At 44.4% G+C, this 27,756-nt stretch overlaps 1 protein-coding gene across 9 annotated transcripts; it reads right to left on the bottom strand.

The window, feature by feature from the left end:
- Positions 1–27,659, bottom strand: LOC139057301 (MFS-type transporter SLC18B1-like). Of its 9 annotated transcripts, none has more exons than XM_070535235.1 (15): positions 26,190–27,659; positions 23,919–24,004; positions 23,248–23,459; positions 19,303–19,401; positions 17,919–17,995; positions 17,155–17,290; positions 15,334–15,402; positions 12,772–12,859; positions 7,812–7,951; positions 5,825–5,923; positions 4,750–4,841; positions 942–1,043; positions 740–808; positions 309–402; positions 1–223 (listed from the first exon to the last, which is right to left on the bottom strand). In XM_070535235.1, exons 1-15 carry the CDS (start codon positions 26,261–26,263, stop codon positions 125–127), a joined length of 1,536 nt encoding a protein of 511 aa, XP_070391336.1. In that variant the 5' UTR covers positions 26,264–27,659; the 3' UTR covers positions 1–124. The 9 variants fall into 9 exon arrangements, with proteins under 9 accessions (XP_070391336.1, XP_070391340.1, XP_070391337.1 ...); XM_070535239.1 differs by having other exon boundaries at positions 1–188; XM_070535236.1 differs by having other exon boundaries at positions 23,919–23,980.
- Positions 27,660–27,756: the final 97 nt, after the last annotated feature.

Genomic DNA, 27,756 nt, shown 5'->3' with positions numbered 1-27,756 from the left:
TTAATGTCATGGCGTTTATTATCAATCAAACAAAAGAAAAGCGCCAGATGTAAGTGTTAGACTTCTGAAAAAAATAATGCGCAGTGTTAGGAAAGAAACACAGCTGCAAACGTCGCTTCCACAGTCACAGCCGTAGTGAGCCATCTGGGTTCACGTATCCGAGTCTCCCCACATCACGAGGTTGAATCCTGCAGAAGACCGCCGTAGTACACAGAAGGATGAACTGAAATAGACAGTGAAATGCGTCTCGGAAGTGTGTTACACGCTCGCGCAAACTAAAGGAAAGGTGTTGCACGAATGCGCCTTACGATGACAAGTTGCGTCTGTAGCATTGAATAAATCCCCTGTACATACGGAAGACCGTCCATAATATACGTGTGAAACAATATTCCGGCAAAGTTGCTGAAAGAAAGAGAGCAAAGCTTTACGACGAATTTTCGAGCATTAATGTTACCTTCTCACTCCAATAATTGAAACTCTATAACCATTTTTATATTACAATAAGTCTATATAGAAACAGCACTTTTTCTCGCCAGAAAAAACTACAAAGCAGCTAGGTATCTCGTGATTATAACAACTTGTTCCAAAGAGGCGTGCTATCAATGTGCCTGTTCAGTGAGTGAGTTCAGAAATGTTTTCTTGAATACTCAAACATTAATACGCGCACGCTTTATTACGACGTCGTCAAATTCATGCTTTCTGTGCACACAACCTATAGTAAGCGTGGAGTTTAGCTTACCCGAAGGATATGGCGGTGCATGTTACACCCGAGAGTACAATGTGGGAATACCTTGCCCCAATTTCCCTCCTGAAACGAAAACGTAGAGACAAGCAAAGGCTTATAAGAGTAAAGCGCAGCGATGACCCACTTGGTGCATGCTGTATAGCTCTGTGATAGAGACAGGGTGCATAATGGTGACGATAGCTCTGTCGCCACTTACGTGTCTTGCAGGTAACAGTGGACAAAGGCTGATACAAAAGACACTCCGCAACCTCCGATTATGAAAACCTGGCTTGCGACGATGGCGCACGTGTGCTGTCTCCTGCGCAGAAAAATTCGGCTTGGAACTAAGCGCTAAATCAAGTCTTCATTTGTAGTGAGCCATTTATACCACCAGTGGTGTTTGAAATCATAACGTCACTAAAAACCAGCTAGAATGAAAGTTTCACTAAACGTGTTTTGAATCATTCCTCCAGTCGACACTCCACTTTAATGATGAGGAGCGTGGCCAGTTCGAGAATGCCGCTACACGGCGTACTTCTGAACTACAGAGTGCGCAATCGCAAGAAACGCTTACGCTAATATTGTTTGCAAGAGCAAATACCAGCCAGTAATGGTAAGGATTTAGCCCCGTATTATAGAACGTTCATATAGGAGGTAGGGAAGGGAAGGGAAGCGTAGCAGAGGGCGGCGGAAAGTTAGGTGGGCGGATGACATTAAGAAGTTTGCAGGGACAACATGGCCACTATTAGTACATGACCGAGGTAATTGGAGAAGTATGGGAGAGGCCTTTGCCCTGCAGTGGGTGTCACAAGGATGATGATGATGATGATGATGATGATGATGATGATGATGATGATGATGATGATTCTAGAACGTTCCTCGATTCAGTACTCACGAGAGTAAATTTAGCAGCGCGACATTTGACGATATATACTAAGACACCTCGATGCATACCATGGAACGAGGGCGACTCATGTAGCTGCAGGCGAGAGAGAGGGGACCGCTAGCGCAACCTCGAAGTGAGCCAACCAGGGCTGGACCACACCTATGGCTCCCCGCTTTCCTGTATTTTGTACCAGACCAGCAGACTGCCCGACAGAAACAAGATATTCCATTGCCCTTACGGAGTCCATTCCCAGCATCCTCCCTCCCATTCCCACTGGTCTACCCGAAGCAGCTCAGGTTCTCGTCCAGAGCTCAGGATTATTTGAGCAGCTGGAGAGGAACAAAAGTGAGATGTCCCCACTGCCATGCGATCGTCAACGACGATCTCAAGCATCTGATCAGTTTCTGTCCTGCCACATCCAGCCTCAGGAAAATGGAAATTTTTTTTTTGGCACAGGAGAACCCTTCTGCTTCGATTCGTGTTTGAAATTCAGTATCCTAGTTTCATCATCTGCAACAATGCGGTCCAGGAAGCTTCCACCCGGCTCGGTATACCGTTGCAGATGATTCAGCGAAGCAATCGTTCGCTTGCCTTTCGTCATGTCATCCAACTGCTTGGGCACCCCCCAACATGAAACCTTCCGGTACCATAGAGACCCGTGAACGATGTCGTAAACACTCCCATACGAAATTCCAAGCACCCGGGAAATCTCATTGAGGTGCACAGGCCAATCCGCTTTCACCATTGCATCCACACGGGAAATGTCAGTCAGCGACCCACGCGGCCTCCACGAACGCTCATCGTCATGCAAGTCTTCACGGCCTTTTGCGAACTCACAACACCACCACCTCACACTTATCAAAGCGAGACATCTTTCCCCGTGCGTGAGCTGCATTTCCCTGTGGATTTAGATGGGCGCTCGTCCCTTGATCCATAGAAAAAGAATCACACTACGTTGCTCGCACGCCGTAGAAGTGCGAGTATAACCGCCATCTTCAACTACTGACGGTGGCGCCGTGCCGCGGAACTACCGGCAGATAAGGCCGAGCCGGTCCAAGAAAGGTCCACCGCTGGGAATGGATAGGTTGACTTCACATTTACAGCCGTAATTTGGCTAAAATATAGGGGCAAATACTTTCTGATTCGCCCTCGTAGATAGTGGAGGAGGTGCTCTACAAAAACTAAAAGGGCATAGTGTACTACGACTTCAGGCTATAACCAGTTGTATTAAAACGCGAAGTCACAAAATGACTTTCGCCAAAGATAATTAGCTATATCCAGCATACAAAAACACCGCAAGGACAGTTGGATATACCTTGTTCGAATGTTATAGTATTCATCTACTGGCACATATATTTAAGTCAGTCTTCACTGAACTTTTAAAAGTATTGAAAGTTAAGAACTGAATGGTAAAAACCGGCGGCGGGCAACATAAGCGACAAACGATTCCAAGATTGCTTGCTCACAAGCAAAATGGAAACAGAAAGCGAAGTCATCTAAAAGTAAGGTGTGGCAGTAAGGCATACGTCCAACGTTAATTGACCGTACAGTGAACGCAGAATAGCAATAAAGCAACATCCTAAGCTTGAAGTGCATGTTTGAGAGCGGAGGCAGTGCAGTTCTGTCACATGCAGAGCAATGCTGAAGTTGTTCTTATTTCGTTTCCTTGTTTATCAATTCCACTCCTATTGTATACACTTCCAGCGTTCGTTTACTATTGCTATCGGAGTTTATGTAACTGTATCCACACTTTCTGCTCCGCTATAGCGACGTGTGATCTTCTTAATCGAGTGATGCTATACTCATGGAGCTTTCAAGCTAAATTGGTTATCCAGCGTGTACACTGGATAGTAAGCTTTATTTCATTTTATTTGACAGTACTCGTCTTGAAGGGATAGCCACTCACATTCGTCATCATAGTAAAGGCATATTTGTTAGTGGCGGGTGTCAGTAACAGTAGTTGGATCCCACTGCGATACAATAGCAGAGTATGTCGAGGAATATACTTTATTATTCGATTTTTAAACATGTAAGAGTTTCTATTCCTACCCAACGAGGAATCCTGTCCGTCCGTCGCGTAAGGCGAATCGCTATAAAGGAATTAACGTATTAACAAAATCTTCGAAAGGAAGAACATTGGCGCTGGTGTGCTCCGAATCCACGACCCCGCGCTCAAAATCCGAGTGATTTACCCACTGAGATAAATAGCCACGCTTGCAGCAGGTGAATATATCTGAACCATATGAATGTGTTGTACTGGCAGTAAAAAAAGAATGTCAAAAGATAACATTTCTTATGTAGGCTTTCTGGAAAGATGTAGTGATGGTAGAATAAAAGCCATCTCTAGGACCACATGTAGGGCAGAATTGAAGCATTGTAGACAATGGGACAATTCTGATTTTGTGAAAATTTAATGGCAAACACAGCACATCCCCGATGCATTTCGGTGGTCGCGTGATGCCTCTTCTGTTGGGGCCTTCCTTCACCGACCGAAATGGCACCCACCCATGAGGGCTAAGGCGCTTCGCGTCACACAACACAGACAGCTAAGCAGTCAGTGAGCTGATATGGGTGATAAGGAGTGATGAGGGTTTATATGGGTCTCATCACGGTTGATAATGGTTCGACACGGATGGATAAGGTACGAAAAAGCGATGAGGGCTTATAATGGTCGTGTCAGTTGTGATAAGGACCGATATAGGTCGATAAGGGTCGGATCAAGTCTGATAAGGTTGATAAGGACCGATAAAAGTTGATAAGGGTTGGATCATGTCCAATAATGTTGATAAGGTCCGGTCAGAATTGATGAAGTTCGGATCAAGTGATAAGGCTGATAACGATATATACTTGGTAAGGGTCGGCTCAAATCCGATAAGGTTAATAACAACCAATAAGGGTTGAAAAGGTTTGGATGTAGGATGATAGGGTTGATAACGACCGATAAGGGTTGAGAAGTTTGAGGACTATTTGGATCAAGCTTGGTAAGATTGATAATGACACGGGGCTATGCGGAAATGACCAAGTAGCACGATGCTTACGTATAATTAGACAACTCCAGTTGAGTTTCGGCGTCAAATATTTAGCTTCGCTTAAAGAATCACCTATACATAATTCTACTCTCTTCATCTGCTATACTCACTGGTCGTCTGAGAGTTTATCCAAGGACGCTGCAATACTGAGACCAGCTAGGGACACGCCGGCTCCCAGTAGCGACATCAGACGGATTCTAAACTGCATGTTCATCAAGAGACAATGTTGCGTACATCAGTTTCCACATTAGCATCACTAAAGAAAGCAGATTGAGCACGTAGTAGCCACTGCTGATTACAAGTAGTAGAAAACAGCCAGTGCCGCAGTGAACCACACTTTTCGAGCGGTCACTCCAAAGCATTATCCTTGCGCAAAAGCAAGTGTCTGCTTAGTTATTGATTGCAAGCTATACGCAAGTTGAAAACTTTCGTTTATTTATTTATTTATTTATTTATTTATTTATTTATTTATTTATTTATTTATTTATAATATTCTTGGGGAAAAGGGCGTTACAGAGGGGAACGGTTACAGTCAGTACGAAAAACAACATACAAACAAAAAGGAGAGAAAAAGAATAGCACAGAAGAAGACGACTTTGTTATACTGTGTTAGCCAAGCAATTCTCTAAGTTTTAAGTTTAATCAGACATTCGCTGCCAACATTCACTAGATTTTATCTTTTTTTTTCTTTTAAACGCAGAAAACTTTATCTGGTTTCGTGCAGTGGTTGACGATAAAAACGATTTCTCCTTTCCCATGTATTCAAATAGGTGCCCGGCTTTAAAGCTTCCTCTTAAAATCCACACGTACTGCACTCGAGCCCCTGTTTCCCATCCATCCCCGCCCCTTCCCAAACGTGTTCCTTCCTCAATGCACTTCTCAACATGATACCGGCGTTAAGATTGAGCCCCCATTAATTAGTTAATTTAACGATAGGTTTAACGTCCCAAAGAAACGCGGGGATTACAAGAAGGTCCCAGTTTAGTTTTCACCACTTAGTATTCGTTAACGTGCACCCGAGAAGCAAGGTAGACGAAAGTTGCCGCATTCCATTGCCATAGAAACGCGGCCACAGTGGTCGGGAATCAAGCCTGCGACTGAGTTATCAGCATAAAACGTCGCACAGCCACCGCAGTGGCTCCTATGCCGATAAAGTTGCGCAGGGACAATTCCAGTGGCAGTCACCTTGGTCATCCGCATTCGCGCCCACATGCTGGCAGCCAGAATGTATAGCGGGCTGGAAAACGCCATCAGCGTGTGGCTGTGGGCGTTGATGGGCCCGAACTGCAACGGAAAAGGTGTCGTTGTGAAGTAAAGTATTTATCGTACATCCTCGGAACTGGTTGCATAAGTGTTGACCCACGAGAACAATAATAATAATAATAAAATAAAGCATTTTAAGAGCGCTTGTATGATATTTGAGGCAAACTGAAACGCAATAACCACCGTTATGAGCAGTCTCTCAACGTTATTTCTTCTGGCTTAATGACGAAGTGCCTCACTACGGTGCACGGCACGATTAGTTTGGCTGTTCTTGTCAGTCATGAGTTAGAGCTACGTCGAAAACCCCATCCTTTTGGCTGTCTCATCGATAGTTACCATTTGTACTCCTAAGAGATATCCGCTTTCTTGAAAGTTATAAGCTCGCCGCTCTGCCTGTCCACCACCGCAGGTGAGCATAGTGTCCTGCTTTCCCATCGGCAACAGGTCATCGATTGATGCCACGCGTCACCATTCGAAAGAGGGCTCGCATCCCAGTGTTTCAATTGACACATGACAGTATGGCTGTAATCTGAAAGGTATTTTTATCGTCGTGAAATGGTCGGGTAGTAGCGCTAGGATCCATGTTGCTTACACGGAGTCCCGGAAAATCATTTTCGGCAAAGCTTAGCTTCCCTCCATCCAAAACCTAAAGCGTGAAACGAGAGTTGCAATAAGGAACACAAGCTTTCACGCGAACAATATCAAGCGATATCATCCATGGCGCCTAATTAATGAAGCTTGAAGTTTGTGTTTCATGGCTAGGAATACATGCATTGTCGCCAGAACAAAACCAAAGAAAATAATGACTGAAGGCCCCTCATGGTTGCGTATATGTCGTGACGACACAAATGAATGAATGTTCGGTTAAGAGTAGTTCCTGCCATTCAAAACAGCGCACTCGATCCCAATTGACAATCTTTACTGCTTTACATTCATAGCAGTAGCTTATAAAAGAGTTAGTGCGATTACTTTTATCAGCCAATTCGGCTAGTGTTCACAAAAAGCTTGTATGCTAGAATTACTCGTAAGCAGAAATCCCGGCCAATCATGGCACTGCACATATTACTATCTAATGCGACTGATCAATGGCAAGGAGCATTTACGGAAGAAAAGCATCGGGAATTCGGCTCCTTCCTACTACAGGCTTTAGCACACATACTGCAATTATTGAATGTCAGCCAGTGAATTCTTATGGCACATACGTTAAATATAATCTATTTCGACATATTTCTTCCGATGCTTAGGACAACATACACAGATCTATTTAATATTATTTTAAAGGAGCCTTCCTAACCCACTGCAAATCTTTGCAGACCACCAATTTGCACAGTTCTCTGTATGTTCTGAGTGCGTTTGTCTCGAAACTAATGCTCAGAATCCCCGTTAAGTTGACAAGCCTTCATCGCTGAACATCGTCGATGTCGTAATTGCAACATGTGGGCGAAAATTATTTTTTCAAGTATTCGGGAAAATCTCATTGAATGATCATAATCGCTAACACGTTAGAAACCCGAATTTCCGCCACTTGCTGAACCATGTCGAGCAAGAACGGTCACCTCGCCTCGAATGTTCGGTGTTTACCATTTACAGACAGCAGTCGCTGGAACATTTAGCATCACTTATACTAAGGTGCACAGAACTAGCATGCATAGCCAACCTCCGGCTGTCTGTGCGGGCAGCGCCTTTAAGGGGTCTGTCGCTGCAGCTTGCTGCCTGCGCGAGTACTGTGCATGACGCTGTGAAAATAATAACGGCCACTGAGTTAACTTCCTTACGTATAAGTGGAACTACATGGTCTCCAATAGGAAAGAAAGATCGCTGTAGTAACTATAACTGTGTGAATCTTCTACTCCGAACTTTGATGGTCAGAAACCTTTTACTAAGCATACAGGCGGGAGTCGTACAATACCTTCAGCAAGACGTCAGCAAGCGACAGGCGGTTGCTGACGAACAACAGGAATGCGTTCGCCATTATCGCCAAGTCCACGAGAACACTTTCGTCAGCGAGGAAGCTCCCGATTCCGATTTTGAAACCACCGTGTTTCTGTCCTGAAGAGTAAAAAAAAGAGAAAAGAGGATTACTCTTACGCGGTATTCACTGTCAAATCTATTACTGGCAGCAGCATTCTCAGCACCAAGCACTGGCTATAACACTGGCTATATTTGGCTATAACAATTAGCGGGAAGCTTGGTGGAAATTCAAACCAAATTATCTGATAAAAAAAATGTATTCCTGCGTAACCACATTCTAATCACGTCGCACAAGTAGTAGCAGAATGTATTAAATTTCCCTATTTGCATTAGGCCAGACTTGCTTTTTATTCTAGCTTTTTTGTTTGCATATGGCTCTCCTTACCATTCCGAATCTACATATTTATTTTCCCCCGAACAGAACTTTACTGTTCTTTGGCTCCAACTATCCATGTGCACTTCTTGAATTTAAAGATCTATTACTTCTATATCGTTAATTCCCGTTAAGGCTTACCCGGTTAATTCGAATTTTTGGAATGGGCAACTATGAGCGAACATTTACTTGGTTACCCATAAGCCTAACAGAACAAAATCTTCTTAACACGAAACCTTAAGGTGGTTAAGCCGAACTTCCGCAGTCACTGACGCCTGCCACCACTGAGCGAAGGTCCCACATCAGCAGATCTGGAGAAGACGACTCCGCATAGCTATGCGATATGCAAATAGCGTTTCTGTGAATATAAACAGCTACACCAGAGTCGACAATATCGCGCAAATTTAAAAGGCCGACACCATAGAAAGAATTATTTAGGATGTGATTGACATGCTTTCTGCAGACTATGGTAAGCAGGCTGCCCAAGAAGGTACCTGAACGAACGGTGCACATGACGCAACCGATAATGCAATAAATTTTTTGGCGCATTTTATTTCAATAGCATGACACCACTGAAGACATTTTCTGCAAGCTGGCTGAAATGTCGGCTTTTGGAGCAGCTCACAGTTTTGCAGAGCTGGCAAGCAGCAATTGCTGAATTACTTAAGCAAGAGCGCGCAAAGTGACAATTGGTATGATGGAAGCGCGATTAAATGTCATTTTTACGTCTGCGTCTAGCTTTTTATGCTCTTATCGTATTATTTTATGTCATGGATAATTTGATGCAGCAGTATTAGGAGCAGGATTAGGAAATTAGGTGTTGCGTGAATCTCTTCTCCTCAGAGGAACAGATTTTTCACGATGTTCCGGAGTAAGCTTATAGAAAATTCTCCCTTAGTTTTCACTTATGGGTAGCCTACTGGACATAACTATTTTATTAGGCTCCTACTTGGGTAAGATGAGCCCTATATGAAGCTATATAAATCGACTCGCGCAAATATCAGTTCAGTTGAGTTCAATTCAGTTCGCTGTCTTCAATGCAGTAGATTGTCAGCCAGCTGCCAGACGTTTTTTTTATCGACTTTCCCTAGGTTGCTTGAATATGCCACGCGTCACAGGTGCCCGTATGCTATTTATTAATGGGCCACTCCCCAGAACAATGGCTGCAATGCGCCTTTAGCATAAGAGCGCGGTGATAGCGTCGAAATCCATTTTTACCCGATGAATGACGCACAGGTTCCTGTGCTAGGCCACTACCGATTACGGCATTGAATTCATAGAAGTCCATTATTCTGTGAGCGTAGTATACTTAAGCGGCGATAATATTGGTATATATGTACGATTTTTCCGCTGGTGGCAGATATACTATATGATTGTAGGAGCATCGCATCACAGGCCATGCCGTTAAGCCTACGGCATATCTGAGTAAGGACATACCATTAAGTATTCCTCTCCAGTAGGGACGAGAATACAACAGTGAATAAATAGGGTGCTTTCTTGCTACACTCATATGCAATTCTGTCGTCGGTAATGCAAACGCCGCCAGAACAACAATGAACATGACAATCAATCTGACTTTAATGACGTTCTATTGTATCTGGTCTGCCTACATCTAGGAGCCTACTCGGTCCCCAGTCTCTGGAACAGTGATGTCACATTAGATTGAGTCAGCGTGTAATTAGTCAATAATTCATGCAAGTCATATATTATGTGTGCATGGCATACATGTGCATGTACGTACACGTGCGTTATCTGCGCCTTTTTTTACGTTTTATCGTTTTGAAATATCCTCCGTCAGTGTCCAGCTTGAAAGTCACTTCGTATAATATGTACCTGTGCTGCATTACCGCCACTGCTGTTCCACAGGGCGCCACGGCCCTTGCCAAACTCGTAACACTGTCGTACAAACTGCTGCTGACAAAAAAATTAGTTTAATAGAATTATGTTGGATTGAAACCTTGATTTAAAGACGCTCCAAACGGCACGAACGCGTATAAAAACAACTAACCGCATCCCGGTTGATTTCAACGCTCCTCATAGAGCCGCCGGGGCGAGGCGTGTTCATCATACATGCATGATTCCATGTACGGTGCACACGAACTATCCGCTTCGAGCCGTCCTAGCCAGACCACAGACGTGATGACATCCACCTCTACGTTGGAGTTCTTGGTGGCTGCCTGCGGGACAGCGGCTCGCGTGCGGCCTCTTGGCTCAGAGAAGATTTGTTTGCGGCGCACGCGCTAAAAGCGGTCGCTGCCAAGCCAACACTTCTCGCCGTACAGTCGCCAAGAGTTTTCCCATCGGGTACGGACGCTGTCCGCAGGCGAGACTGGTCGGCTATTTGCAGCGCTAATTACTCGCGACGCAGCCATCGCCGCCTAGGCGCGGTCGCGCGGCGCGGTAACGTGTTCCGGGGCAACGTGCACTGGCCGCGTGTTTATCAAATGCAGCCGCTTTGTTTCCGAATCCGAAACGCCCACCGTCTGTCGCATAGTTGCAAGCACGGAAAAGGCGCCTTCGAACGAGCCGCATCCTGGTGCACGTCTCTGCATGAAGAGGGCGGAATGAAGCTAAACATTATGCGTCATCCCACTGGCTTCCAAGGCCTTCGGCTGGAATGTTCGGTTTCGATACACCACGATTACAATGCGCTTGGAAGGTCTAGACAAGTGTTTCATGCGACAATAGAGCCCCAGCAGATAAACGCTGATCCCTTGAAATGCGCAACCCAGCCACAGAGCCCGACTTTCTTGCAGTGTCGAGACAACTCTGTAAAAGTAACTGTTTGATCCAAGGTCACCTGACTAAGTGGGTTTTTGAAAAAAGTAATTAAACGCAATGACACGGACGAAAAGAACGCACAGACACAACACAACCAAAGAAGTGAGATCGGAAACGGTTAACGTTTTGTGGTTTCTTTTTCCTTTCTTTCTTGTGATGGGGGAAGAGGGTGGGGGGGGGGAGCGAACTTGCTTTGATTTGACACACAACTCTAAAGAAATATGGGAATATGTGAGCGCTGTGTCAGTACAATCGCTTGGTAGTGCGCTGCTGGAGCATTACGTGTTCAAACGTTCCTGAAAGATTAAGAGTCCTTGCAGAAGCGTTACAGTTGAATGGTGAATTTCCTCGCATTCCTCGCAAGGTGAATTTCCTCGCATTCAAAGCGGGCAGCTAGGAATTGAGGTGTTCGCTCCAAATTTTACGCACACTTACTGCATGAAGAATATATTCGCAACCTGCTGAATGCCTTGAAAGTATCTTCAGCATGTGCGCTAGTTCACAAAAAGCTTAAGCCCGGAACCTATACTAGACTGCATCCATACCGTCACATTTCCAGGGTTCTCTCCTCAGACGTCTAGACGCTCTTAAGCGCAGTGCGAGCTATCAACAGCTACGTGCTCAGAGTGCGCACGTTCCATAGCCCTGCACGGCACTGCGATGTCGACCGTGGTCGCTATCTCCAGCATACGTCCTATGTTTCCCTCCTCGCTCAGCAGATGAATGGCGTGGCTTTGCGACTCCGCCAGCATCCGTGGTATAGTGTGAAGCCACTCAAATGCTCGTCCAAGGGATTCGTATTACTGCATTTTTTTTTCATGCAGAGAAACTCGTGAACACGTGCCTGATTAATAGCACCGCGGTTATTGCCAAAACCCCTCAAAGGGAAGCCGTATACGCGACGGACGAGCGGTGAGGTGCTCTGGGTAATTGCCGAGGCACTCTCGATACGTCTCCCGGTTATTTTGAAACGACGTTCTCGGATCGTGCTAAACTTTTTCAAGGTGACAGTGCGTGAAAACCTTGGCTTCTGCGACGCAAAGAGATGTAGCTACTACATTTCACCTAAGTTCCTCAGTGCTCGGACCTTCCTGAAGCACGGAGAAAAGCCTTCTTGCTAAAGATCGTTGTATCCGGTGTGACTTGAAAGGAAGGCTTCTCTAACAATTCATGGCGATGCATTAAACAAGCCCGAATTACAACATCCAACGTTCCCTGCTAAGTCGCAGAGTGGGCTCGTAAACGCACCTGGCAACGAGGCGGGCCTCCGAGTGCGAACAAATGTACGCGTGATCCGCAAGCATACTTTAAATGTGAAGGCTCGGAGAGGACTCTACCACGCAACGTAATTTCGCTGCAGGGATGTCAGCGTTTACAACACGCACATGCTGCGAACTCGGGCGCCTCGAGCCACCTGCGCATGAACAATGCTACGAGACTCCAACGTGAAATTAAGCAAACCATTACGTGAGTTCACCGGAATAACGTCGACTATAATGATTTTGCTGGCGCAAGCTGCTTCTTTTTTTTTCACTTTCCACCAAAACAACGTCTCGGTACCAGTACCTTTAAGTTTAACGTATGCCACAGGGTTTTCACACTGATTGGGAAAGCGAACAAACACATATTTCAGATTTGACGATTGTAAAAAAAAAACGGAGAATGGAGTGCTTCCTGGTAATGATATTAACTGCGTACTCAGAAAGTTTGACAATGACGAATGCAATGCTCGTTTCTCCCTTACGGTATTGAGGAAGCATGAATGGCGCCCAGAACGAGCAGATAAGGAGCAGGCATCCGACGCACACGAACGGGAACATCAGGACGTTAGCCTGTGGAAACAGGGAAACGTGAGAGCTATCAGCAGAAGATGATCATTTTCGTGCACTTATTGTACGGAATATTTACATGAATGACCGTCGGAAACACTGAGAAAGGCCTCCGTCAAATACTCTCCAGTGCATGCCGCTCTAATAAGCATCTACTAGAAGTTTATCCGACACTCTGCTAGGTATTAAGTTGTAACTGCGCTCAGTTCGCTTACTGATGCAAAGTTTCACGCCAATATTTTACTCTGGACTGCCTGCTAGTGTCCTTTGTAAACGCGTTTACGAATATGACCTGATGCGATGCTCCCATTGGGATGTCACCGAAGGTCACGTCCACCAAATTGCGCCCACCAGTGTTTCATCGGTTTATTACAAGCTTCTCCATTACGGAATTTATAATTTTAGCTTGCACGCTTGGTGGACTTCCTCTGTGCCTACATATGCACGAATAGCAATAAGCAAACTTTCAGCCCATCTCGGCGGATTCTTTTAAAACCTGTACTTATATAGCTTTCATTGATTACGAGAAAGCGTTTGATTCAGTCGAAACCTCAGCAGTCATGGAGGCATTGCGTAATCAGGGTGTAGACGAGCGGTATATAAAAATACTGAAATATATATATAGCGGCTCCACAGCCACCGTAGTCCTCCATAAAGAAGGCAACAAAATCCCAATAAAGAAAGGCTTCAGACAGGGAGGTACAATCTCTCCAATGCTGTTCACAGCGTGTTTACAGGAGATATTCAGAGACCTGGAGTGGGAAGAATTGGGGATAAAAGTTGATGGAGAATACCTTAGCAACTTGCGATTCGCTGATGATATTGCCTTGCTTAGTAACTCAGGAGACCAATTGCAATGCATGCTCACTGACCTGGAGAGGCAAAGCAGAAGGGTGGGTCTGAAAATTTATCTGCAGAAAACTAAAGTAATGTTTAACAGTCTCGGAAGAGAACAGCAGTTTACGATAGGTAGCGAGGCACTGGAAGTGGTAAGGGAATACATCTACTTAGGGCAGGTAGTGACCACGGATCCGGATCATGAGACTGAAGAAATAACCAGAAGAATAAGAATGGGCTGGGGTGCGTTTGGCAGGCATTCTCAAATCATGAACAGCAGGTTGCCACTATCCCTCAAAAGGAAAGTGTATAACAGCTGTGTGTTAACAGTACTCACATATGGGGCAGAAACCTGGAGGCTTACGAAAAGGGTTCTGCTGAAATTGAGGACGACGCAACGAGCTATGGAAAGAAGAATGATAGGTGCAACGTTAAGGGATAAAAAAAGAGCAGATTGGGTGAGGCAACAAACGCGGGTAAATGACATCTTAGTTGAAGTCAAGAAAAATAAATGGGCATGGGCCGGACATGTAATGAGGAGGGAAGATAACCGATGGTCTTTAAGGGTTACGGACTGGATTCCAAGGGGAGGGAAGCGTAGCAGGGGGCGGCAGAAAGTTAGGTGGGCGGATGACATTAAGACGTTTGCAGGGACAACATGGCCATAATTAGTACATGAAAGGGGTAGTTGTAGAAGTATGGGAGAGGCCTTTGCCCTGCAGTGGGCGTAACTAGGCTGATGATGATGGTGATGACCTGCAAACACCGTGACCCGGATGGAAAGGGAAAGAAAATAGACATGACAGAGCATGGGTAAGTTTTTAACAGCTGACGCTGGGCCACTCGCCAAGAACAGTACGCTAGCCTGAAATGACCTAGGTCAGTTAAAATGCTACCACGGTGACGTGCAGGCAAGGAATAACGGTACATTTTTTGTCCGCAGACAGCCAATAATGTCGCTACATTAGCTCGATGTTAACCAGGTCAGCATAACGTCAGCAAAATCACGCGTGCTCCTGCATAAAATGACAACGTGCTTTATGAAAATACAAGTGTCAATATCTCGAGCTTCTAATCAGGCTTATTTCTTTACAAACAAAAATAATTTTTAAGCTCTTTGTGATTAAGCAGCCTTTTCAGTTATAGAAAGTATTACAGGATTGACTTGCTATCAAAACAACACATACGAGATGCGTTGCGGTACATGGCTCTGGACTGACACCTTGGGTAGTTTAAAGAATTAAAATTAAATTAGAGGGTTTTACGTGCCAAACCACGATCTAATTACGAAGCACGCCGTAGTGTGTGACTCGAGAAATTTGGACAACCAGGGGTTTTTTAACGTGCACCTAAATCTAAGGATACGCGGGTGTTTTCGCGTTTCTCCCACATCGAAATGCGGCCGCCGTGGGCGGGATTCGATGCCGCGACCTCGTGCTTAGCAGCCCAACACCATAACCACTAAGCGACCACGGCGGGTTTCAGTATTGTAACGTGCCCCCAAAGAGCGGTATACGTGAGCCTTTCTTTCTCTCTCTCTCTCTCTCTCTCTCTCTCTCTTGTTTTTCAGATTCAATGCCACACAACTCAGCCACACTGGCGAATAGCAGGATTGTCAGACATTACTGAATAGTACTTACGCCAAAGAGAAATCCACTGCTGTACGACCACAACACCATTCCCAGGCTAAAGACTGCGCCAAACTTTGGCTGCAAAAAAAGAAAAAAAAAACGTTATACACACCTTCCAGCGAAAGAGATTCTTGTCTGTTTTATGACTTCAGCTACTTGAACGTTTATACTAGCAATGTAATTAAAGAAGACATCATCCCGGTGTGTCATGTTTTCAGAAAAACAAGCGTGCATGATTTCCTTGAGTAAAACCGATATTTAATAAGACGTTTTGTTTACGAGGCGTAATACGTGGTGGAATATAATACGAGCTACCAAAATTCTTCACACTTTAGCGTATTGCTTTTCCTTTTCCTTTTGCTTTTGCTTTTGATTTTATTCATTTTTTCTCTTACATAAAGAACCGAGTGTTTTTAACAGCAATCTTCGAGAATCTTTGATGTCCTTTGTTTCTCTTTCTCAGTAGCAATATTTCCCATCGTATTATATTTTTGTTCTTCGCAAAGCTACTATTTTAAAGCATTCAACATCTGATGCCCAGGCAGTGTAGAGACTGCGCAAAATACTAAGTAACCACTATAAGTTAAATTATGTTAAATTATGGGCTTTAACGTGCCAAAACCACTTTCTGATTATGAGGTACGCCGTAGTGGAGGACTGCGGAAATTTCGACCACCTGGGGGTCTTTAACGTGCACCTAAATCTAAGTACACGGGTGTTTTCGCATTTGACCCCCATCGAAATGCGGCCGCCGCGGCCCACTATAAGTTATCTGCTCGCTGCTTCCTGGACGTGTTTCTGCACCATGCTGTTGATTGATTATCGTAGTTTCGCGAGTAAACTTCCTTTCTGAACGCTACGACGACGAAACAAATATTTTCGCTCTTCACTGAATACATAGTGAATACGGTGCTGGGTTAATTATCAACGATATATGCCTAGAAAGCTTTTAAAGGCGAAAGTGAGAGCTTGAGCTGACACAAACAGAGCATTCAAGGACCCAGCTCTGCACATGCGCACAATACTATGGACAGAAGTTCCGCAGGTGTACAAGTAAGTGGATCCAATTTCACAAACCTTTTCCTTCGTAAGTGCTCTTTGCAGTTGACCCGCCACCTCCGCTAATGAATGATACGTTCAGCATTACAATTGGTTGGAATTTGCTCTTAGAAGCAATTTTGGAGTAAGCCTTTTTTGTATATACGGACCCTGATTCTTCTCCCTCAGGCTTTCGGTAGTCTGAAAGCACAAAAAATCAACTGCCCTATCCCTTTCGCAACAAACTCAATGCATGGGTAAAGCAGTGGTCCGCTTCGATTTTTTGCGGAAATGGCGCGTTTTCGTGTTGTTACTCTGACATTTTCGCTGCCCCTTATGTTACGTGACAGGTCTGTGCTACTCAGTAACTTAAAACGAAAGTAGAGGATTTGTCCAGTCTAATTCTTAAAAAAAAATTTCTCACGAAGTCTTAAGTTAGAAGGAGTTCCGTGCAGTGTTCGGTACTCAAGCAGCGGTGTCTCTTACGGTTTTCAGTAAATTGGTGATGGCTGCCTCTTGCAGGCTCTCTTCACAAGGATGCCAGCAAACACCGCTATCATTATAAAATGCGAAGCGTTCGAGCTCTTTCAGGGGATATCGAATAAGGAGGCCCATTGGTGATATCATCTGTTAATCCCTTCAATATGCGTATGCCGAAATAGAGAAAAAACGCTTTGACATTTTGTCCAGCATGCAGTACGTGATTTTGCCACTTGTTGCGGTCATATAGGTTAACCATTACATTAGCGCTGTCACGCACCACATAGAGTAGGAACTGCAGGCTCTACTCACTATTAATGTAGGAATATCTTCAGGAAACTGGACGCATATAACGAAAAAGTATCCAGGAAAGACCAAGGATGCTCCGACTCCCTGAATGACTCGAATAAATCCCGTCACGAACGAATGCTTGAAGGGCTTCAGGACCCTGCGAACACGAGAGACAGTGGCAGTACTTTCCCTAACCAATCAAGGCAAAATTACTAGTTGCCTGTTTATTTAGTGATTTGTTTTTAATTTGTTTTTAATTTGTTTTTAAGACAAAGTGTTCTCTGAAGACTTCAGACCGATTTGGTGTTCCTTGGGTTTGGGTATCTGACCACTTTACACTCGTGAAATTTGGCAATTTGAGATCTTCAAGTGCCAGTAGTACAAAGAAAGCGGTGTCAAAATGAATTTGGAAGAAAAAGAGACGCACCAAGTTAGCGAAAAGCTGCGTACCGAGCAGTAATAATGCATAATTAGCGCAATCAGGCCGAAATGATATCCAGATGCGCTCGTTCAAAATGCGTGCGCCTAAAGCCAGAACCGGAAGTGTGGCTTTCCGAAACAAAAAAAAAAAATGTGCTGCGAGGCCGGAGATGCGCAGTCTAAAAATGGGGGCGCCTCGCAAAGGTATAGAGTGCAGTCTAAACAACAAACCAACTGGTACACTACTGCGCCCAAGAAAACCTTGTCTTTCTTCGATGTTCACCACTGTTGACTCGCCTTTTTAGTTATTGGTTCCCTAGACTAAACACGAATGTTTACACCACTAATAGGCGCTGGAAACGTACTCGTAAGAGAAGCAGCAGGCTCCTTCGATGAAAAGCCCCCAGCTGAATAGCGTCCTCATTTTGATGTCCTTCAGCATCTGAAAATGAAGTCAGACAACTGTAAAAAGCGCAGTAAATCGGCACTGTAGGCAGATGACAATGAATCAAACGTGTGGGCAATTATTCTGTACGAGGACCTAATGCATAATAATAAGAACTCCTTATCCATACTTCGGTACAGTACATGGGTTCAGAAATATTTTAAAACAAAACTGCAGGTGTGGTCAAATTGGCACATGTAATATCGCTACTCAACCACTTTAAAAGAAAATTTTCGCAAGCCGCAAATAATGCAATGGTATGCCTTCACCATTTAGCCTGAAATTTAGGTGTACTTTAGGTACATCAACTTATAGTTCACGCAGAAATGTCAACTGCTCCTTCATGTTCGAGACCTGCAGCAGTGACTCCGTCGCTTTGGCCTTCCGCTTCTGAGCACGATGTCGGGGGTTCGACCGCCGGCAGCAGCGTCCACATTCCGATGAAGGTGAAAATTACTAATACTCGTGCACCAAGGTTTCGGTTCAGCAGTGCGCGACGTTTGTCTATAGCTGGTCTATAGTTGGTATAATATAGACGAGACAGCGCAGTATAACGAAGGCAGACAGAAAGAAGAAGAAGACGCTTTGTTAAGGGAGCAGGCTGCGTGACCCCAGGTCATCAAAACTATTCTGAAGACCCCAGCTATAGCGTCTCTCTCAATGAGATTGTGTGTTTTGGGTGCTAAATTCCATTTTTCTTTTCTTTTCGTTATTTCATTTTCTATTCGAGTCGATGCGCACAAGCTGCGGCAAGTTTGGCTTCTCTCTTCTCTCTTCGGGTTTTGGGGAAAGGGGGAAGATGATTTAGTAATACGAGAACTTTTGCCGTTGTGTTTTTTTCTCTCTTTTTTTAATGCTGGACGATTTATAAGTACGAACAGGTCTCCATTTAGTAGAGATTTTCCCGAGTGTGCAATCAGAACTACGGTGTAACTGATTGTGGCTTCTAGTCATTGAAAATATTAGCGATGTTCGAACTTTGTATTAAAATCATACGTAGAATGAAGACGTTGAAGCAAGCCTGGCCGAGAGTCACCGCATGCGTTTTCTCGCGATGAGCAAGCAGATTCGTAGATTGGAAAATTTCCGACTCTCTGTCTTTATGATTGCGTCCTTTTGAAAGGCAGGCAAGGCATCCCGGCCCACTAAATTGTAACTTCCCTAAGAACTCGTCATTCAAAGCCGCTCTGACGTCGAATCACCTTCACTTAGCAGTGTTTAAATTAGTTGTGTTCACTGCGAACTAAGCACAGATAATCGTAAGCCTGTATTATATGTAAAGCAAGCAATTCAGATGGTCATACCAATTTCGCGGTCCACGGTGTTAGCAGCAGAGTTCCTAGGATGTAGCATCCGTGCAAACCACTGCAGGCCAGTGCCCCGAAGACTTTTCGAGGTGCCAGCTGCACAGAAAAGTTGAAATTTTTGTATTTTGCACACGGTAGCCATCAGTGTGTACTGTTGGAGAAATCCCAAAACTATTTGTGTTCGTATCGACTCTGACATATTTGCGGCAATGATAAAATTATGCACAGGCTTAAGCACTACTACGTCGGCATTGAACTGTTCCGGCCCCAACACCAAAGGACTACATTTCGTTACAATTTCTTGTCATCACTTTGGAGGGACGCCATTACTGTGAAATATATCTCAACCTGCCAGTACTGGGTATTTGTGAACATTGTGCTAGACGGCCCCACAACGCAAGTTCAATCTTCAGCTACTTCCTAACGTGTACTGTCGCGTTTTCATCACTAGAGACGTTCTGGATGGTTGTCAAAGTTTTATCACACAATTGGAACCAATAAAATGCCCACATGAATTAATAAGAAAACAGCGGCCGCCTTCAGCGCGTCTCTTCCAGTCGATTAGGACAGTGTGTGTCCCAGCTAACGTCATCCAAGCTGTTCAAAGAAAAAAGAAAGATTAAATACGTGGTGCAAGATACGATCTTTAAAACGCACGGTGTTCGGTCGTCAATCCTCTGACGGCCGTACACCGAGGGTCGTAAAATGGTAACTTGTATCATGCTTCTTTTTTAACTTACTTTTCTTTCAACATCTTGGCTAACGTTAGTTGGTACATACTGTATAGCTACACATGGCATAAGTACATCCAGATCATTCAGATATATTCTTGTGCACGTTTGTCATCACTCCGGCGAGCCGCCGCAGTTTAAGCTGTACTGTACAGATTTACAAAGAGGAAGTACAGCAAACATGTTATACCAATAAAATCCGACATCGCTTTTTTACATTGCTATGACTATTGTTTCCATCCAACGAAAGTAATAAATCATGACTCATTCCACTCTGTAAAGGTGAATGACGGGGAAGCTGTTTAGCACACCGCACAGCGGTGACACAGAACTTTGAACAAAGGTACGAACACATTTACTTAAGTGCATTTGCGTAGAGTATATATATATATATATATATATATATATATATATATATATATATATATATATATATATATATATATATATATATATATATATATATATATATATATATATATATATACATATATATAATCTGCATTACGCGGCGAATGAACCATTGCATTTTTGATAGCTTTGGTTGACGGAGAACAAACATGCCCGGAAGCCTAGCCTTAAACAAGCTTGCGAGAATTATTTTTTGTATGTTATGACCTGCTTGTGAAACCAATGGTGGCGTATGAATAGAAAGCATGGCTTCCAAAATAGTGTTTGCGCCTGTCGTCACGCTGCTACCGAACGACTTGTGTTGGCGAAGCCGGTGGGCGTTATGCAACCATACGACGCCCATCCACATCCATAGAACTGTGGAACCAACTTCCCCCTAACATACGAAAATTGACATTTGATTATTTTGTTAAGGCAATCAGTGTTTGATGCCCACGATTCCTTAGACCATGTAATATGCATTGTGTTTATATGCATATATGTATGTACTGAGACCATTTTTAACATATTCCTTATACTAGCGCTTTGCTTTGTACCTTTGATTTGGGTACCCCCTTTTGCTGTGTGCGTGGCACCCTTGATATTGTACCCCACTCCTGCGATAACCCTCTTATGGTTGCAGTATTAATTAATTAATTAATTGTTACCCTGTACAACGTGCTATGCTACTATATACAACGCTTTCACCAGTATGTATACTACGCCATCCATTCACTACCATACCAAGAATGACGCAGCAACACGGTTTATGATGGGAGGGAAGTGTTGAAGGGAAGGAGGGAGCCCGCTGCTTTCATTCTCTTCCGCTGCTTCGGCGGTGCACACGCGATAGCGGAGACCGGGGCATACACCTAACGCCCTCTGAACACGACGACGCGAAACCACGACCGACTAAATGTAGTTGTCATGGACAAGAGGAAACGGTGGGTGGGCCGATCTCAACGTCAATGCAATACTGCGGCATGATCCTATTCCGAAGTCAGCGCTATAACGGGTCGAAGTGATTTTCGTTGCACAATTAAGATGTATATTGACGTTTTATGGCGCTGTTGATTGGCCTAAATCGTTTTGTGATGCCCTAATTTGCATTTGAGCTATCCGCTGCTTCCTTATATGTGTGCATGCATAGTGCAAAAACAGAATCTGGGGCTCTATTCTGCACATTCCGCCATTTCCTTCAAGGCGTGACGTAGACGCGACGCGTACAAAATAGCACTGATTGCCCAGTTTTGCTTTCGTAACATGACGAAAACTTGACGTTTGCTTAAGAAACTGAAATAAAGGCACCGAACATAACGTTCTTGGTAAAGCAAAACAGTTTTTCCTCCTCAGTAAAAAATAAAGCAGCTATAGCCCAAAGCCTATCATTACTCCGCCGAAAACGCTTCTCGCTTGCGTCGTCTGCTGCGCACAAGCCGTCGTCTGCCTCGTTAACTAGGATGCGTGTACCCGGGAAACGGAATGAGTCATCGCACGTTAGCGCCAACGCGCTTCTTTTCTACCTTCACACAGCATACGCGACCTACCAGTACTGATGAGCGCACTTTCTAGGCCACGTTATCACTATCTCGCGAAGCGCAAGTGACTCAGCCCGACTCGGCTGGCTGAGAAACGGCCGAATATCACCGATAGCGTTGCGCGCACCAGAGGTGTCGGCTTGCGCGACGCAAGCACCGGCGCTGCCATCTCTTGTTCACTTCGCTGGTTACTCGCACCGCGTGAGGAAACTTCAAGGCGCCGCCTTGCATGCGTTCCTTTTTATAAATGAAAAAGCCGCTCATAATTTCTTATTGTGCGAGAAGGCGTGAATCTTGATTGCAATGCAAACGCAGCAGTGAAAAGTGGACAACGTTGCAGAAAGTTTGCTATGTTCAACCAATATTATTTCGTATAAACGCGTTCTTTTGAAAAATGATGACCCAAAACATAAATGCCAACACCATCTGAGAGCGATGCAAATACTATGAGCATGCGGTATGAAAAAAATATTTTCATGGCGCCAAACTATGGGGAAAGTGTGACGATACGCATTCCTCTCGGCCGCCACTGCATATGACTCCTCATTAGCATAATTCGCGCGGCTCTTCGCACCACAAATTATGGCGGAAAATCTATGCAATGGTGCCCAGAGCAACGTCAAGCAACGTCGAATTGACGTTTACGAAACGGCCTTTCCTGTGACGCTCCCCACAGCATATTCCTTGAGCCAATCAGCAAGCTGACATGGCGCTTGTCTTGGATCGCCACCACATATTCGCGAAATGGTAGGCGAATTGCACTGGCTTCTGTACGCTACCGCTCACTTACTTTTTGAAGCGCTAACGTCGCAATATAGCTGCCAAAGACCAAAAAAGTGTATTAGTCGATAAAATTCGCAGCTCACATCACGTTTCGTGATCATGATGGAAACGCAAAATTGCATTTTGCAAAACTTCTGTTCCCCGGTACAAATTTCAAGGCACGTGAGTTCTCGACAGCCAGTCAGGGAATAAACATGGCGCATAATGGCGGCCGTGCAGCTACCATGAGTGTCGAGAATAGAGCTTCTGTTCTAAGCTGCATGGGCCCACTGCAGAGTCAGGGAAAATCCCGGTACATGCCACCTCACACCATTATCCTCCCATAAACCTCGCCAACAATGGCGCCGTCAATACAAGTAGCCGCAGCGTGTTCTACGAGTAGTATTCCACGTTTGGTCAGTAGTTCGCAACACCAATTTCTCGACCTTAGTTGAACAAATAAAAAGAAATGATTCTACATCGGTGGTAGCTCATTAAACAGTGGTTTGACCAGTTCGAACCTCGTTCTGGCAGAAGGGCTCCAGGATGCCGCAGGACACGCCCTGCAGGAATGACGTCACGTACAGGAAGCGCAGCAGCGTGTTGCTCGCGGTCTCGATGCCCTGCTCCAAGTCCAGGCTGTCCCGACCAGGGCTGCCTGGCGGCGCTGGACTCGGGCACGCCGCGTCGTACCCGGTGCCAGACATTGCCGTCACGCTCAGGCTGGCCGCATCTGGCGAGTGAGGCGGCGCCATAGCACGCCGGCATTTATAGGTTAAGTTTACCGCACTACTCGGGCCGGTGCTCTATAAAACAAGCGGACCTGTCAGTTAGGAGCATTTGCTTACTGTTGCGCTCAGTGGTGAGGTATTGACGCGCTGGGCGCAACGCCAGAAATGCCTGAACCGCTTGCCGATTACTACACATTTTCTCAGCACGTTGAGAATGCTACGGTATTAACAGCCTGACGAGGCCCCGGTCAAGGGCTGTGACTAATCTAGAGAACAGCGACTACTCGTGGTCGCGACCGGATTGAAAGGCCTCGTCGATGTATAGTGGCTTCCTGAAGCTTACAGCAACCAGTGTTCTCTGTTTTGGGAGATCATTTGAATATGTATTTGAGACGATTTATGAGCGACGGCACCTTGCAACACATACAAGCTGTAGGCACTCTCTTACAAGTGGAACTTACCGAATTCTCGTTCACCATGATCGTTAGGGCTGGTACTTGTGCTCGCGTGCATCTGGCTAGACCTGGAAAAAAACGTGTGGCGAGTCCTGCAAATGGGTAATGAAATACATTGCTGGAAACATTCGTTGGTTTAAATTATTGCTCTTCTTAAATTCATCAGAATTTGAAAGAGTAAGTGTGACATGGATTTGAGAAATAGAGCATACCATACGCTATAGTCAGAATGGAGGAAAAAATTTAGAGATTATCACTAGTAATTAACATGGTGTAATTATATTGCGCCTCTCGTACTGCACAGTGGATTTAAATGCACTGTACACTGCCTTCTGCTTCTGCCACCATGAGCAGGTTCGTCAACTCTGCGCAATGAAACCGCTACAGAGCGGTAACGATTCGGCCTAAAAAACGATGGTGCACAGCTATCACATATACTCATATACAGTTAGACAGTTTCCTTACAGAAGATTACAAAGCGAGCAGTGGTACTGCATGCAGGGAAGCTTTACTCCAACTATGAGTAGAGAAGCAGCAGAGTGGCTGTTAATAAGCGCATTACATTGACCGGTTGCCGTGCAAAAGCAGCGAGTCCATTGTCATTAATTAATGATGCTCACTTGGTGAAAATGCAAGCCCACTATTCATTCCTCGAGGTTGTTGTTTTTGTTGGTTTTCTTTAGCAGCAACCACATATCGCTTGCTCGTCTTACCCTTTCTGTAAACGACGCAGCCTACTTAGCAGATCAATTTCAGTGCCACCTGGAACAACTGCATCGTCGGAACCATGTCGAGGGCGCTATGCAGACCTTATTATTCTTCTTACGATTGCTGAAAGGTGTCTTAATATTGAGCAAAAAAAATCACGTATTCGTGTAACAACACAATGCAGCACGAGCCCATTTACACTGCAAAATTTACCAAAATGGAGAAAACTTGCTTGGGTGATTGCTCCTTATACCATGGCGCGTACCCACTACGGGGGGCTGGCCAAGAAGCCGGCGGTTTATCGGAGTAGAGGAGGTAAACCACAAAACAGGAAGTAAAAGGCGCAGTAAAGTGTAAATTGTACGAAAAATAAATGTTAGACTTCAGGGTGACTTGTCTTTTCTAGGAGAACATGCGCTTTACAAAAGTATGATAAATTTCAAAGTGATTTGTGATTGAATTACCAGTTTTGCTAAATATCAATTCGGTAAATTAACCAGGCATTCTCCTTGTGTCACAGAGTAATTTTCAGATGGTCATGCATACGTCATGCAACTTAGATGCCCCGAAGAAGAGAATATCTTGATAATTTACAGAAATGCATACTTTCGAAAAGGAATTTATATACTATTTTCTTAGACGGCAGATTAATAAGCTATTATGAAAATTAATATGAATACGGCAGCGCAGTTCTGTGAGACAGATTTCCAATTTACGTACGGGACACAGTTTAATGACCCAAGAAAAAAATCATTTGGTTAAAGCGCGCTATTGCAATTGTCACTTTTGTATAAACTCGAAACAAAGAACACTTTCTGAACATAGCCGCATTCATATAAGCGAAATTTAGAATAAAGCCATCACTGGTCAATCAAGAAATGCACGCGCAATTGCGTCGGCCATACTATAAGGTCCATAAGGTGAAGGAGGAAGAAGAAACAAACCACGGGGACTTGGTACCCATATCAACCACACCAGACGTAAATATTCAAAGGGACTAATGGCTACAACATATTGGAGACGGCATTGTCCGAGTATGAGGTGAATGCTGTGCACACTGACAGGGAATCGGTCAGCCGCCGCGGTGGCTTAGCGGCTATGCATGGCGTTGTGCTGATGAGAATGACGCTGCGGTTTCAGATCTCGGCCGTGGTAGCTGCATTTCAATGAGGCGAAATGCAAAAAAACGCCCGTGTGCCGTGCATTGGGGGCATGTCAAAGAACCCCTGGTGGTCAAAATTAATCCGGAGTCCCCAACTACGGCGTGCCTCATGATCAAATTGTGGTTCTGACACGTATTACACCAGAATTCATTCATTCATTTAAGGAATCAGCCTCTAATGCAGCTGTCGAAGAAATTATTGAAAGTGTTCGAAGAGCTAAAATAATCGCTAATAAGTCTACCGGAAATACGGCTTTAAAACCAGACAGTATAGGCTCATGAAATCAATGATGAATCAAACCAAGATTAGGACTCGAAGAAAAATGGCCACACCCTCTTTTTCTTCACGCAATGATGCCCTTCTGGTGCAATTGCTGTAGATATCATAAAGTTTCTCACTATATTACCTATGGGGAAATATGGCGCTGCTGTGCTGTGGTATGCATGGGAATGTCGGTATATTCTGACTTCGGATTGCCATCCTTCTCGGAGAGCCAGGCAAGCACCGTTCCGTCTGTCATGATGATTCATTTTCTACTAAAACTGCATGTAAAAAGCTGTTTTAGCTTTATTATTACACAAAAACATGTTTTGTTTAACTGTGAGAACTTGCTATTGCATGTACAATTATATGATACGTAAAAAGTATCAGCGGACTGCTAAAGTTGGAGGACAGACGACAAGATTCGCGCTCGCTTTGAAACAGTTTGTCGTCTGTTATTTTCTTCGCTTCGTCATGCATTGTAGGTGAGCAAAGGTGCAATTTGCGTGAATGGAAACATTTTATGGAGATTTTACTTTAAGGACGCGTTATTTGTGTACCCATATCCACGTTTTAGACGGAGAGAGAGAGAGAGTAATACTTTATTAAATGTAAATAAAATAAGGCACGATGGTTGGAGCCCGGAGCCTCTCACAACACCAGCCGCGCAGACACATATACCATCATTCCCATACGGCACAGCGACCCTTAAGAAACTCCCTTTGACGGTGGCGCCGGATTTCCCTCTAGGTGTTATAGTGAGAAACTCTATGGTAGATATAGATCCTAACGATACACTGGCACAGACCCACTCTGAGGTATTGGCCAAAATACGGCTATGTCAAAGTAAAGTACAAAGTAACAGAACAAAATTTTATAATAGGCGAGTCAGAATCAAACTATAGAGATTGGAGAGCCTGCATGATTTACCATAAAGATGGAACACTTACTGCTGTGGCTGGCAAGAGAATCTTCTTCATTTCACAATTTCATCACGTACCAGCTGTTCGTATAAGAGCGTTATCGATAGTTCTACATCATAAGTATTGCTAGCTATACCGCTATGTATAGATAGTACTAAGCTTGAAAACAGTTTCAAGTGCAACTAGCTAGCAATGGAACGTACCTTGAAAACAGCAGAAACAATGAGACTTGAGGGTATAAAAAAAAGTTCTGTTGTGCAATTCTGTCCCAAATTCAGTTTTTTCTCGCTGCTCTTATGAAAGTTCATCTCAGGAAGTCTGCTAAACAAATCCTTAATATTTAGTTCAGAAAGAGTCAGTGGGAAGAGAAAGTGAAAGAAATGCGCGACGCCTCATAATGACAGTATTATTTTTTTCTCCAAACACAAAACGTTTACTTTTAAACTCCTATGTTCAAATTGTTAACTCCCTTCTTATTATTGTTTTTATGCACCTAATTTAACCACCCGATTCATGTCCAATCCCCCGCTGCGGGTATGTGCCACGGCCACTCAGAAGAACAACAACAACAACAACATAACCCCAGGGTGGTCAATCCCCCCTGTAGGCACGAATAATTTTTGTGTTGAGGAAACAACAACAATAACAACAGCTTTATTTTGGCCACGTAAACTGCACAATTCTAGGCCAATCTCTCAAACGAGGTGTCGCTATTGTGGTTGAGACCTAGAATATAAACAATGATCGAGGAGCACCTTTTGACTTTGAAGAGTCGACAGATGTCAATAA

The sequence above is a fragment of the Dermacentor albipictus genome, chromosome 3, assembly GCF_038994185.2.
Source record: "Dermacentor albipictus isolate Rhodes 1998 colony chromosome 3, USDA_Dalb.pri_finalv2, whole genome shotgun sequence".
In the NCBI taxonomy this organism is placed as follows: Eukaryota; Metazoa; Arthropoda; class Arachnida; order Ixodida; family Ixodidae; genus Dermacentor; species Dermacentor albipictus.
This window is presented reverse-complemented; position numbering and strand designations above follow the sequence as displayed.

Bases quoted from the DNA above. Each gene is read 5' to 3' on its own strand.
- LOC139057301 (XM_070535235.1), bottom strand. From the start codon at position 26,263: ATGGCAATCCGAAGTCAGAATATACCGACATTCCCATGCATACCACAG. The intron at 24,005-26,189 runs GTAATATAGTGA...ACCCATTTGCAG, and splicing joins AGCGCCATATTTCCCCATAG to GACTCGCCACACGTTTTTTT. The intron at 1,044-4,749 runs GTGAGTATAGCA...TTTTCTGCGCAG, and splicing joins GATAAACTCTCAGACGACCA to GAGACAGCACACGTGCGCCA.